Source organism: Vanessa atalanta, chromosome 1, assembly GCF_905147765.1.
Source record: "Vanessa atalanta chromosome 1, ilVanAtal1.2, whole genome shotgun sequence".
NCBI lineage: Eukaryota > Metazoa > Arthropoda > Insecta > Lepidoptera > Nymphalidae > Vanessa > Vanessa atalanta.
In genome coordinates, this window is record NC_061871.1 from 2,228,202 (window position 1) to 2,242,996 (window position 14,795).

General features: G+C 33.7%; 2 protein-coding genes across 2 annotated transcripts; one reads left to right on the forward strand and one right to left on the reverse strand.

Moving 5' to 3' along the window:
* Positions 1-744: 744 nt before the first annotated feature.
* Positions 745-11,215, reverse strand: LOC125066189. Its single transcript, XM_047674157.1, has 17 exons — positions 11,072-11,215; positions 10,251-10,478; positions 9,660-9,821; positions 8,950-9,174; positions 8,322-8,522; positions 7,660-7,819; positions 7,433-7,582; positions 6,926-7,053; positions 6,178-6,279; positions 5,666-5,787; positions 4,819-4,948; positions 4,564-4,725; positions 3,909-4,015; positions 3,743-3,793; positions 3,483-3,630; positions 2,744-2,914; positions 745-1,639 (listed from the first exon to the last, which is right to left on the reverse strand). The coding sequence occupies exons 1-17, from the start codon at positions 11,213-11,215 to the stop codon at positions 1,442-1,444; spliced, it is 2,589 nt and encodes an 862-aa protein (XP_047530113.1). The 3' UTR covers positions 745-1,441.
* A 409-nt stretch (positions 11,216-11,624) lies between these two features.
* LOC125066279 (17-beta-hydroxysteroid dehydrogenase 13-like) lies at positions 11,625-14,436 on the forward strand. The gene is made up of 6 exons (XM_047674304.1): positions 11,625-11,906; positions 12,054-12,191; positions 12,682-12,870; positions 13,002-13,131; positions 13,319-13,495; positions 14,268-14,436. The coding sequence occupies exons 1-6, from the start codon at positions 11,673-11,675 to the stop codon at positions 14,411-14,413; spliced, it is 1,014 nt and encodes a 337-aa protein (XP_047530260.1). The 5' UTR covers positions 11,625-11,672; the 3' UTR covers positions 14,414-14,436.
* The last annotated feature ends 359 nt before the right edge of the window (positions 14,437-14,795 follow it).

A 14,795-nucleotide genomic window follows, 5' to 3' on the forward strand; every position in this document is an offset into this window, starting at 1 on the left:
AACTAGTTTTCGCATACGGTTTCGCAAGCGTTTTGGGGGGGGGGGGTCGATCTTAGGTTCTCGGTATAAAAAAAGTACCGTATCTGCTTCCTTGGAGATTAAGCTTGCTTCATACTGAATTTCATCAAATTCGGCTTAGTGGCTTAGCCGTATAAGCATGGAACAGATAAACAGTCAGAGCTACTAACACATTCATAATATTAGTATAGATGTTTGTTCTCTTTTTTCTCAACAATTGTATGACCACCGTTAGTTAAATTTACCACGTAAGGTTGTCCATAACTATGTTGCCATTGCTAAAGTGCTTTAGACTGACATACTCTTAAGTTCTAAGCTTATTATGAACGAAAGAAACAAGTTTTAAACGTATTTTATTAAGTTACCGACTATGTATTTTATTTTTATATTTTTTTTTTGTTTTCATTTTAAACTATTTTAAAAGTACATTGTATTTAATATTTTCAGTACAGCTGGCGTATGATTTAAAAAGCCAAGTGAAATTTTAGTAATTGTAAATTGTCGAGGCAATTATAGTTTTAAGTGTAAATGTTTGTGATCGTCCGTCCGTCCATTATGAGATATGTGCCTTTTGGTGCCTAAATTACTTAAAAAATGAAAGTATTTATTATACCTCGTTGAATGTATATTTTTTTTTATTTTAAAACGTAAATTACTGCCAGTGTTTATAACAATAAGAAATAAAACGTTTTAACGAAAATTTTCTTTTATTATTTAGCCTTGAAATTACCTAAATTAATACATTCCCATCCATAAAAAAATGTGATCAAACACGCATTCCAAGTACACACTTTGATTAACAAACAGATTTCACACTTCTGTCCATATATCATGAACGTATAAAAACGTACACGAACGTTCTATTATACTGCATGCGCTCAAACACTACCGCGCGTAGAAAATACAAAATGGCTACTCATTGTATTCTTGCCTTGTTTGCGCGAGCGTCAGTAGAAGTAACAAACTCGTTGCATCAAGATCAAGAAGACGAGAAGTATGTACAGACTAATTTGGAGTTTTTTTCTTTATATGTGATGGCAAGGCTATGAAGATTTGTAAGCAGCATGTCGCTGACGGGATTATTTCGGACGACCATAATGATTGTCATGTTGCTTGATGAATTTGTAAATTGGCGAATTTAAGTAATTTGAAAGAGTATTTGTATTAAAAGAACAATATCAGCGCCTGATTTCTAGAAGGGCAAATAGGTCACCTGATGGTAAGTGCTCAATCTCCACCCACACACATTAACAATATTTATTAATAAAAAAAATTCCGTCAACGTTAATGTACCGAACACTATTAGATTTACGATGTTTCATACCTTTTCTTGCAATACCTACAAATATTGTCAGCGGGAACTTCTTCCTCTAAACTCATAATGAACGTAATACTACTTTCTACTCGTACAGCAAAACTAGAATTAATTACATTTCATTTCTCGTTTTCCAAGGCCACAATCACATTCTGTGTGTTTTTCACGCGTAGTGTACGGCGAACATTCGCCTCCGCACACGCGTCTGGCCTCAGGTGACTGGCGAGGTAAAAGCTTCCCTGGATGTTCCATTAGATCAACCACGTAGTTCGCTCTAAGAAGTCCAGCGGGATAGTTCTCATTGTCCTTGAATTCTTCCTTCTGGAATATCATTATAGATTAGGTTAACAAACGTTAAATTACAAAACTAATAATGAATACTTAGATTTCTACCTTAAATTACCGTATACTAGCATAAGGTAAAAAAAAATCTAAATGTGCGGCTTGAGACGCCCGAGAGAAGCAATAACTTAAACTTGTTTAATTTGGGACAAGCTTAGGTTGTTACTTAAATTTTATGTACCTATATTAATATGATAATGTAAGGAAAGATTATGTATTAATAAAATCTTTTATTGATTATAAAATATATTTTATACTTAGTTGCAATTCTTGACTTTGTAATCGTACATTAGAATTTTCTGTCAGTACATTATTAGTAGTCAGAAAGACTGGCGGCGTAACGCGTTACGTAACGATATGGCTTACTCTCCCATAACAAGTTATCACTTTAAAAAATTTAGTATGAATATAATAAGATTTAGAGGCCTGGAATTAGGTTATCTGAACATCATAAATATAAAGCGAATCAAAAAATTTAATTATTAATAAATCTTCACACACATACATACACACACATACATACATACTTCACATATTAACTGTATTAATTTCTCATTTAATTTTAGGAGCATTATAAAAATTTTAGCGCAACATTTTAAAACAATTGCAAGTATTATTAACAGTATTTAAAACGGGATATTTACCATGTTTTTTATTTTTATTTGTTAGAGCTCGATATTTCGACATTATCTACGAATGTCTTGTTCACGAGACTGACGTTTGCGGGTAGACGTTGACGGCATTAGAAATGTCCATATCGGACTACCTCCTTTCTCGTACGTTTGCTGCGTAAACACTGGTTACCACTACCACTGTCATCGATATCGAAATATCGAGCTCCAACAAATAAAAATAAATAACATAGTAAATATCCCGTTTTAAATACTGTTAATAATAAAAATAACCAAGTTAATTAAAAAAAAATTGCATTTATGTTTAATAATTGAGTTTTATAACGAAAATCTAAATATAGTTATTGTAGAAGAACCTTCTTAACATTTCACATCATAATATAAATGTAATTTGAGTTAATAAAAATGGAGAATTTGTTATAGGAGTTATACATACTGAATCCAACTCCGGCACGGCCACTTCGCACCACGCGTGCGCGCTGCACGCCCGATGCAGAGAACACGGGAGACCCGCTCGGTCCGCCAACACTTTGTACAACAACGCTCGCTCCAGTTGACCTCCACATCGGACGTACCCAATACCGATCACACATGACTTTAACGCTTTCTAGATACAAATATGAATAGTAATTATTGAAACATAATAAATAATCCTAAACTATCTGTCGCCTGCGGCTTCGCTTGCATTTTAAGGGATTGTATTAGGCGTAATAGAGTAGCCTAGGTTCTTCGTTGGAGTTCAAACTCGATTCACGCCAAAATTCATCAAATTCGTTGGCCGTTAAAGAGCTACAGACAGAGCTAATTTCGCATTTCTATTTTATTGGTAAAATAAAACTAAAACTTTATTTTTAAGTGCAATACCTACCCACAAAATCTTCTAAAACTACATTTACGATAGAATAAATATGAAAAAATGTAAATTATTTTATAAGCTTTCCGTCAAATCCGCCAATTACGTTCTTATATATCCGTGTATATATAACAAAGTAGTTTGTATCATAATAAATAATAAAAAATAATCCATTGGTCTCTTACGTTTCACACGAAAACAACTAGCATAATTTTGATTAACTTTGGTATAGACCTAGAACTCTTATTAATGCTATATTTTATGCGCGAACAGAGTAATGGCTACGAGCTAGTTACGATAAAATCATTCTCATATTATTTACCATCAAGTCCACTAAATGCAGGTTGACACTGGGCATGGAACAGTCACGTTCCTGAGTCAAACCACTCATTTGCTGCGCCACAAACTCGCCCAGCATCTGAGCTCTTTGCTTTAAGGAAGATGAAACTTCATCGCATTTATCTCGATATCTATTAAATTTGACGTTGTATAAAACTATTGTACATATTATCATATCAAATTCGCCAAAAACACAAAAGATCTCTATCACTATCCTGTATCAAGATTATTTCAACATCTTACCTCACTTCGTAATGTGCATCTTCGATTTCGAAGTAATGCAATGATTTTGCACTAAAAGGTAAATTCATAAACTTATTATTCAATAATTATATATATAAAATATTTTATAACATTTATATAATATAACAATAACAATTAATGAATTAAAATAAATTACAGGACTTACGGATCGCCGAACCAAATTCGCAAACGCAGCAAATAATTTCGAAGATTTGAATCATCGGGCATTAAGGGAAAGTGTAATCGACTCGACGGTGAAACCGTCAGCTTTGACTCTGATAAAGTTTACAAACATTTTAGACAGAGTAGAGGATATTAGGTATTTTCCAAATAATAAAATAAATAGTTACAATAAAAATCAAACTTAATGAGACAGGACTCCTTGAGTCGCTTTCATACTAATTACTTTAATTTTTTATAGCTTTAACCCGCAGTCAATTTTGAATATGTGTACATATTCAAATTATACTTAACATGCCTGTCATGCGGTTGACCATATATTTCTATTTGAAGTAATCAAATAATTTGTCTATCTGTACAAACTCTCCAATTTTATAAAATAAATAAATATTAAGCGCACTACTCAAACTTTTGGACTAATAGAACACCATAATATTTATTAAAGTAAATCCTAGAATGAGTCGATATAAACATTTTAATAGCGGGTACAGAGGGTGCAAAAAAAGCCCATTAGCCGCGCGTATGAGGCCCTCGCCGATGGTGATCTAGAGAGGTCAGGCGCGTCAGAAGAGATTTTAAAAATTTTTTTTTGAGGGGAGATTGAAACACTGCTTGTTGGGCTTAAGATGGAGTTGTGAAGCAGAGTGTAACTCACGTTGCGATCTCATATCCATGGCGGATGTTTCGTAAGGCTGCTGAAACATACAGAAGAAAACAGGGTCGCGATGAGGAGGATGAAGGTTTGAAAGCGCTTGTATTGTAGGGAACATTTTGCCCAAGTGTTTTTGTACGTAGAATCCATCCTGGAATACGTATTTTTTATTATCATTTATAAAACTGCGTAAAGAATATGCAAATATCAAAGAAATATCAAGTATTCTTATTATAGATGTTACCTTAGTAAAGTCATTGATATCCAGACGACCAGTGTACGCGAACTTGGCGGATGGGTGATGTCGGAAAATTGATTCCAATGCTGGTTCCCATGCGCTAACAACATATCTCGCCTTTTTGTTTTCTACCATACTACAAACATTTAGAACAAAAAATTACTAAATCAAAAGAATTGTAAATATGAATATAGCATCTACTTACTTATTTATGAACATCAAAAATTCCAACTGAAGTAGCAATAAAATAAAAAATTAGAAATCTTGCATTTTATAAACTTTTAATTACAAAATTTCGGCGTGCAAATAGGTACAAATTAATTAAAATCTAATCAGATTCTGACCACTCAATGTTCTTTAGAACTGAGATAGCCCGTTCCACCATAACCGTCTCTTTCTGCCGAACGTGTGCCATGTTCGGCAACGAGAGATGCTAGATTTTCGGCCGCGAAACAGAAACGTAAGGATAGAGCCTCCGCCGAACCGTAAGTGTCGCCGGGGTTAAGAGTGTTCTCTGTGCCCGAAAAATCCCTCTAGCTTGAAGCCCGCAAGACGTGCTAACCGTTGAAGCGTCACGGTAGCATACGCAATCGATCCCGTGATGCATCCAGAAGAGACGCAGTATATGCTTCTGATTTTTTAGAGGGTACTCCGGTGTATCTAATAGAATTCAACAGAAGGTCTAGGCACCGGCGAGTCTCACATTTTATTCTCGATCATATGAGGGAAAATTCTTAAGCGTACACGTACATTACCCGTCATTTTAAAAAGTTTACACTATATTTAACTAATAACCAATAGAAATATGCTTAGGAACTATGGCACTAATATGTTATAATAAAAGTGATCTTACTAATGTATAGTGCCCAATTCGAGATAAACATCCGCCCCTTCATCGGTAACACTTGCACAGATAAGCGTGCACAGAGCTGTGCGAAGACCAATGTGTTCTATCCGTAGATTATTCGACACAACCTATAAATAATATTTACTTAAAATAAACATACGTAAACTAAACCGCTGAGTCTAACATGACACTTGGCACAGGAATTCCTTATGATACTTATATAAGAGAGTCCTAAGGACGAAAACTGTATATCTCTGTTTCCTATGGGGTAAGTCAAAACGGTCAAAGTTTGTATGTCTAAGTTGGTCATTTTTTAAAGTAAGAAATATGGATATCAGTGTTTAGTGTTTGTTTGAAAGGATACGATTATTAAAATTTCAATGAATATATTAGTTTCTAAGATTGCTGGCACACTGACAAGGACTTGCGATATTTTCTTACAGTACTACAGTAGCCGGCTAAAGATGGCGTTGACTCATTGATTTTCAAATTATACAAATATTTAATAATTGTGTTACCTCTTCACCTTCTTTTGACGTAAACAAATCCTTTGCAATTTCCTCTTTCATGAGTCCGCTTAATACTGCGCAAGTCATTATTTTTAGCCTAATGTCGATACGCTGAAGGAAAACGAAATATAATAAATAATATATATAAATAAATGATAAATAATCTTAGATTTCATATTTGTATATTTTCGTACAGGATATATGTACGTAGCGTCTTTGCGAACAAGGTAATAGATACATGACTTCAAATAAGTAATATTAAGATTAAACATTTTTCTTAAATTAGCAATATGTCATTATTTCCTAGAATTTGATTCTTATTAATTTTAAATTGTGTTTAAAAATTAACTGGTTCAATTCCTGGCTAGGAATATTACTTTTTTATGATAATTGACGCAGATACTTCTTTTCCTATTATATCTATTCCCCCCGAAAGCGCGCCCTTTTATGTCACGTCACGTCTCCACATAGAACTTAAAAACAAATGTAATAATATAATTTAATTTGTAATTATTTTTGCCGTCTTTTCTCTTATGTTAATCGTATACGCTCACTGAGACATCTTATAAGCACGAGTGTCAATCATTACTAATGAACGGCGATATATTTATTTTAACGTGGAACGCGCCTTCGTGAGTGAATATGTCCTTTAGAGTCCTTTCAAATTTTCAATAATGATCCATGCTTATATACACAACGGTTAAAAAATAATTACAACGGCTTTTGTATTTTCTATTCTATTAAGTGATATTCATACCTGCAAAATATTAACTAATTCTTGCATGAATTCCGCATTGAGCATAGCGGCAGTGCTTACGTGGTAGTTCTGGAGATTTATATAACATTGCACAGCTAACCGTTGGGCTTCAATGGGAGTGTCTTTGTCTATTAGCATATTAAAGAAAAAAAAAAGACTTCAATATAAAAACCGCAACAATTAAGATGAAATTCCTTCATCATGGATTAATATTTGATATGACATATATATGATATATCTGGTATTACGCATTAAATATTTTAATGCACAAATGTTTGCGCAAATATAGTTACGCTTTGTATGTAGGTATATTGTTTTCACTTCGAAGAAGGATGGTTGCGATGGTAGGTGCATCAGAAAACTGATATCTTGACTGATCTTAGCATACTTATACACTATATACCATCATATTGAATTATGATTAATTATGACTTGATAGATATGTGATAACATTTTTACAGTTAGTTTAGTACTAAAAAGTCTAGTAAAAAAAATTTACTGAATTACATTTTTTATTTATATTCCGCAAAGATGAAAAAGTTTTCGGTTCGATGACGCTAAACGCAGCTTTTGGTATAATCCGACACAGTTCACCCAAAGCCCGAAGAGCGTTCATTCTTATGTAAAACCAAACAGCTGCATCGTCGCTTAAAATTGCTGAAACAAAAAAGGTTTTATATATACGTTAAATAAACTGATTAATATGATTAGTTGATATAATATGCACACGCTACCACATAGCGCTTCAATGATGTTTGTATCGGACATGCGAACAGCTGCCGGCAGCAGCTTTGTCATGTTCGCCACGCCCATAGCTGCGTCAGACAGAAGTTCCACATTCGAACTGAGCAACTGATGGCAGAACACCAGGTCTGTGCCCGTTTGATAAAGAGCCTGGGAATAACAAAGAAAAAATAAGCAAATGTGAACAATTGGGAACTATTTTCAATTGGATTATGAACACCTGACGTAATATATTAGTAACCTACAAGAAAATAATATCATCCATCTAAAATACAATTTTAACGACATATTTATGAGTCATACGGACATTTTATGAGATCGAGTTATTTTGTGTCTAGACTCTCGAGACTTGTAATGGATGTGGTAATATTTACTTTTCATATGTCTACAATGGAGGTACACTTTCGGCTTAATGCCTTCGGAGCCTCTTAAATCCCTTTAATTTTATCTTTATCATTAAATATATCCGTTTCCAATAAACTAGTACAAAGTTATCACTCTGCTGAAATGTAGGTATTTTCAAATAGGCCTCTTCAAGACTTGGTTTTTAGCATACGTATCATTTATGAATTTGATACTAAGTTAATTTTACAAATTGTATGAGTGTTAGGTTTAAAATACGATGTTATAATTTATAAATTATTTAACTAACATCTCTTCCATTAGATGTGAAGGACATCTTAGCAAGAACTCCGAGACAATGAGGTTTCATAGCAGGTAAAGCCATTTCGAGATATGCAAGCAGTCGCAACATACAGCCCGACTGGTAAAGATGGGTTGCATTCTCCTCAGTCTCGGCGTAGTTTCGTAAAACTCCAAGAACTTGAGTGTGGACGTCACGGAACTCATATGACTGATCAATTAGTAAATATATATTTCAACATCGTTTAATACATAATATATAAATCATAGGTAAATTTTTTTTTTTTTTTAATTTTAAAATAAGTATTGTAATAGTAGGTAAAGAGCATTTTGGGACAAAATCATGAGACATGATTGTGAAATATGCTTTGTATTGTAATGTCTGGATGATTTCCTGTTAGTCGTTCGGCTTGAAAGTCTTAGGTTTAATTGTTAGAAATTAGTCTATTGATGTTTTGCTTCATAAACTTTATGAATAAGCAACATTAATCAAATTTCTGTAGCAATACATTATTGCATTTAACTCACAGAACTCGTAAAAAAAATTCTGATTAAGCATAAAGAAAAATTGCACGAAATTTCCACGCAGTTCCAACATATTTTTGAATTATGACAAAATAATATTTAGTTTCACATACTTCCAAAATATCACAAAGATCCAACACTCCTGTAGACGCCCGAAAAGTTTTTTGGACTACTTGGTCCTTGTATCTACAAATTAGCTGGTCTACAGTTTTCAAAGCCGCGTGTTGTATGGCCAGGTACTTGCTCTGCATTAGCGCCAACAAAGAGGGCCAACTGAATTGCTGATTCTTCGTTACTTCTGAAGCACACATCGGATCTTCAAGCAGATTGCTTAAAGTCTAAAAAGATAACATTCACTTTTTACTACAAAATCAACATATTCGGAAAATACACATTTTAAAAGTGACCGCGTTAAGTATAGTCTCTGCAGAGATGGGAGACTCCCTTTCTTGACAACACTACTTTGACTTGAATTGTGGCATTATAGCTCAAAACTGAAAATCTATATAATATTTTTAATAAAAACTAATCCTTATAATACAGATATCCTTTAACTTTTTCTGCTATAACATCGTTCTTAGTGGTAGAACTTTGGACAATTCCGTCTGGGTAGGTACCACCCACTCATTAGAAATTATATAGGCTAGTGTAACTACAGGCATCAGGGACATAACATTTTAGCTCTAAAGTTTGGTGGCGCTTTGGCGTTGAAAGTGATGTTTAATATTTCTTACAGCGCTAATTTGTATTTGGTGGTCATCACTAACTATATTATCAAATAAAAGTGCAATGTTAAGTTTCCAATTAAAATGTATATTTTAACCTGAAGACAATTTTTCTGAACGTCGGGATCGAGACTGTTTTTCATACGCGAACACAAACTGTTGAGAATATTTGCAGAAACTAGTTGCTCACAGCCAAGGGGCTCTCTGGTCAGCTCTGACAGCACGAGAGACGCAAACTCGAGTACAAATATGTCTTCCATCTGATGAATAATAGCAACAATATTAGTTAATCTTGTAATGAAAAATAAAGTATATATGACTAGTAATTAACTATAAGTTTTACAGAAACATTCTTTTTGAACATTAATATTTAAATAATATTAAAATATCTGATTGTGTCATCAAATAAAAATCTGGTAATGGAAATCAAATTATATAATAACGTTCATATAAATGAACCGGATTTTATGCTCTCCTTGCGCCCTGGGTTAAGATGAGTCTGGTTACTGGTTCGCCTCTATGGGTGTACCGTGATGTTGTATACCTTTCTAAATAAATAATATTCGATGTACGTACGCTACTTGAAATTTTAAATCTGATCTGGGGATATACCGTATCCGCATATTAGCGCTTTTAAACAAAAAAAAATACTCTTTAGCTTTATATAATAGTGTAGTATGTTTGTTTACCTTCGCTAGCATGAAAGCTATTTTCCTTAGATTCTGCGGATTGAAGAGTACTTGCTCGGGCCCCTGAGGTAACTGGCATAGCTGAGCCAGTGCTTTGAGAGCAAACCGTTTTATATTCAATTCTGGATGTTCGATATGCGGTAGAATGTATTTTATAGCGTTCAAGTTGAATAATACGTAGCGATTTTGAATCTCTTGAGCAGCGAACTTCGTTATTGCCCGAAGTGTCTAGTACAAGAAATTTATATTTAACATAAAAATATTGATACGCGAATATAAAATGACACCTACTAAGATTTTTGTAAGGATTGTAATGTGAAATAAAAATATTTTTTTTTTAGCATTAGCAGCCCGTAAATGTCCCACTGCTGGGATAAAGGCCTCCTCTCCCTTTGAGGAGAAGGTTTGGAGCATATTCCACCACGCTGCTCCAATGCGGGTTGGCGGAATACACATGTGGCAGAATTTCGTTGAAATTAGACACATGCAGGTTTCCTCACAATGTTTTCCTTCACCGCCGAGCACGAGATGAATTATAAACACAAATTAAGCACATGAAATTTCATTGGTGCCTGCCTGGGTTTGAACCCGAAATCATCGGTTAAGATGCACGCGTTCTAACCACTGGGCCATCTCGAAATAAAAATAATAAAACAAACGAAATAAATTTCGAAAATAGTTTTCAATTAATTGAATTAACATAATTATTTATTTAAGAAAACTACAAATTAAATTATTATTGTACGTTTTAATTGTCCGTATATATTTTTTTTTACCGCAGAACCGCTGATAACGCTGCTACAAATTTAATATTATATTACCTGGCATAGTATTTCAGATTCAGCTGATTCTAAAAGCAATATTGCAGTATGAGCGCTCTCTGGTGTTAAATTATATGGGTGGAAGCTATAATCCTTTTTCTCTGCTGATCTATTTTCTCTTTCTTTTTGCAATGGTTTAGCCATTATCTAGATATGACAATATGAGATCAGATCTTTATATTTTGCAAACGTTCTTATTATTATCGCAAACAGGCATATAAGACGTATATGATATAAACTTCGTACGATAAGCACCACACTAATTTGATCTGTCATTTTTTTTTAAATTATATTTATCAAGCCTGGTGTCATATTAAGTTTCATTTTTAATATAAATCTTTTTAATTGCAATAAATTTCGTAATATTTTTAGATATTTTAGAGATACTTATTTTTTTATTTTTAATGGATATTCCGAATCATTTAAATTAAATGTATAGTTTGACCGTTAAGTTTGTTTGAGGCGAATTCTTTTTTTAAATGAGACAATGTCTTACTTGTAATTAATGTCAAATCCAGTGATTCCATCATCTTTGATCAAAGTTTTACAATTATAATGAACGATCGTTTTGAGATTTTTAGAATAGATTTATCTTAACTTAATGTATAGGCGGAATATATTTTTACGTATCATTGGTTCGATAGCTAGGAAGTTTAGGAAGTTACAGGAAATATGGATACTGCCTTGGTTGGGAAATGGAAAGTTAGCAGCAATACCACGTTGGGCGCTTGATATTTTCGTCCTGGTTCTGAAATTATTTTGCACGTGTGTTATGGCTGTTGCACGAACCATTATTCCTGAAAGTATGAAAAGTTTGCATGGAGAAACCATATTGGTACCTATTATTGACAATTTTTTATAACAATTATGATTATGAATTAATGTTAATTAAAACCAAGTTCTCATTTGTTTTTGTCATTTGTACGTGCGATACGTTATACCGGGTACGAATATTATTTCGTGATATTGAATTAATTTCTAGGTAACAGGCGCAGGTTCCGGTATAGGCAGGGAGCTTGCAATTCAGTTCGCTGAGCTCGGTGCTACAGTCGTGTGTTGGGACAAAGACGCGCGAAGAAACAACGCTGTTGTCGACGAGATTAGAAAAAAAGATGGAGATGTTGGTTTAATAATGATTTTTATATTATGTTTATATTCACATGTATTGCTCCTATCTTTGTAATACGTGAATATTTTAACATTTTTACTCTTCACTTCATTATTAAGTGCCTAATTTGCGTTTATAATTCATCTCGTACTCGGCAGTGGAGGAAAACATCTTAAGGAAACTTGAATGTGTAGGATGAAAATCCACAACATGTTTATGTACCAACCCATCCATTGGAGCAGCGTTGTGGGATAAACTTCGGAACCTTCTCCTCAAACGGAGAGCCCAGCACTAAATAAACATGAAACATGTATAATAGGCTGCTACTAATTTACTTTTTAATGTTCTACGGAACCCGAATTTAACTCTGCCTTTAGCATACTCTATATCAAATTTAATGTCTATATTAAATGATCATTACAGATTGAATGGTTCACACAGTAACAGTAAGCAATGTCCGTATTTTCATATTAGAAATTCCCAAATATTTTTTCGGTTCTAGTGCTTTGGATACACAGTAGATGTCACAGTGCGTGAGCAAGTGGCGTCAACGGCAATTGGCATTCGACGACTAGTAGATGTAACGATGGTCGTCTGTAATGCCGGCGAGCTGACCTTTGCCCCACTATTACGTCTTAGCCCAGAATATGTTGCAAAGCTTATCGAAGTCAATTTGCTGGGACATATTTGGGTAACCCATTTTCCATTACGGTACCCTTTATCTAGATTCTAGACTGTAGTGACGTAGACTATGATGAATTTATATTTTTTTAAATTAAGTCAAGAGTTTTGTTGTTTGGCAAAATTAATATTCCGTTGTAGGTAATTCAGGCGTTTTTACCAAGCATGATGGAACGGCGGCATGGGCATATTGTTGCTATCAACTCTAGTGCAGGTCTCATGCCCTATGTAGACATGGTGCCTTACTGTGCTGCCAAATCCGGATTAAGAGGTAACGAGTTTGTACGTATATACGTACGTAGGTACCTAACGTTGTTTTAATTTCGTATAGGTACCTACTTCTACTTTTAGATAATTATCCCTATAATATCCAAGAACTATTGTTATATAAAACAATTTTCAATGTATAATAAAGACATCTTATTTTTTATACTTGTTTTAATATTTTAACAATAAAGGTTTTATGGACTCCTTAAGTGAGGAACTCCGTCTAGACACTTGGACAAAGGACGTCTATACCACTTCAGTTTACCTAGGAACTGTTTCCACTGGTCTATATCCGACGCCATCTCATCGCTTTGTGTCGTGGTACTCACAAACATCAGCTAAGGAAGCGGCGAGGATTATAATAGCAGGTATATAATGTTTAGTGACAAACTAAAGAAACAACACTCGTACATTGCATATAATTAGATGTAAGTTTTACTTCGTGGTTAGGCTTTATGCAAGTCTGGGTAGGTTGGTCCCATACACTATATATTCTACCACCAAGTAGCAATTTTAAGTATTATTTGGTTTCGGTTTCAAGGCTATGCGAATCAGTGTAACCACAGGCACACAACCACTACCACCACCACTACCACCTGCCAAGGTTGGTAACGAATTGGCTATGCAATCTAAGTAATGGTAAATTTTTTTAACGACGCTAATGTTTACGAGCAATCGTGACATTTGTCCGTCGATAGATCAATTCACCTAAAACCAAAAAACCTAAATCAAAATCAGTACGTCCATGGAGCTACAATGTCACAGTCCTGAGTAACTAGTTAAAGTTTGCATCGCCTAAAAAAGTATTAAATCTTTAGTGATCTCGTGTTTATTGTATACTGTACTTATGAAGTACAATAACTACAGAAATATTGTGTCAAAATTATTTTTTATAGAACAAATAAACGATAACTCATTTTAAAATAATAAGCAATATAGGTTTATCCTAATTAATATTATAAATACGAGTGTAAGTTTACTTTTGCTGTGATTCCTGTTGTTCAACCGATCATGAAATTTGTGAGGGTTACAGAAAAGGTACAAGGGGTACCTAACCCCTGCCCCCTCTCCCTCACACGTGGGTGAAGTCGCTGTTTGAAGCTATTGTTACAATTTTATTAAATGCATTGTTGTTTTCAGGAATAAGAAAAAACAAGAAATGCATTTGTGTGCCCACATTGATGAAGCTTTTGACTGATCTCTGCAACTTTATGCCGTACAGAATAAGAATCATTTTCACGGACTTCTTTAATTTTGGCCATAGAGGCTGGTTCTGTTTTTGCTAAGAAAAACTCAATTCATTATGTACATACAGTTAGTTCTTTAACGTTTTATTTCATATGCTTTTTTGTTATATAATATGTTTTCATCAATTATTTCTAAAAGTACTTACTTAATTTCTTTGATTTTATGATTTTGTTCTTCTGTAGATGAATTGTTGAGGAATTTAGGATATATTACATACAATAAAATATATACTTACTTTATAGTTTTTAACTTTATTAACATTTTAAAATTATTACCTATAAAAAAAGAAACATAAAACATTAAAGCCTTTTTCATAGTGTGATAATCCTTAATTTGTATCGGACACACATACATTGATAATTAATTACAATAAAAAAAATTGCAATAACAATCAAGTTAATACTTAACAATGTATAGTAA

Coding starts and splice junctions, on each gene's coding strand:
- LOC125066189 (XM_047674157.1), bottom strand. CDS start 11,215: ATGGCTAAACCATTGCAAAAAGAAAGAGAAAATAGATCAGCAGAGAAA. Junction 5,788..6,177: donor CGTCAAAAGAAGGTGAAGAG/GTAACACAATTA, acceptor TATTATTTATAG/GTTGTGTCGAATAATCTACG. Junction 4,016..4,563: donor CGCAACGTGAGTTACACTCT/GCTTCACAACTC, acceptor ACTTTATCAGAG/TCAAAGCTGACGGTTTCACC.
- LOC125066279 (XM_047674304.1), top strand. CDS start 11,673: ATGTATAGGCGGAATATATTTTTACGTATCATTGGTTCGATAGCTAGG. Junction 12,192..12,681: donor TTAGAAAAAAAGATGGAGAT/GTTGGTTTAATA, acceptor TTTCGGTTCTAG/TGCTTTGGATACACAGTAGA. Junction 12,871..13,001: donor ATTTGCTGGGACATATTTGG/GTAACCCATTTT, acceptor ATTCCGTTGTAG/GTAATTCAGGCGTTTTTACC.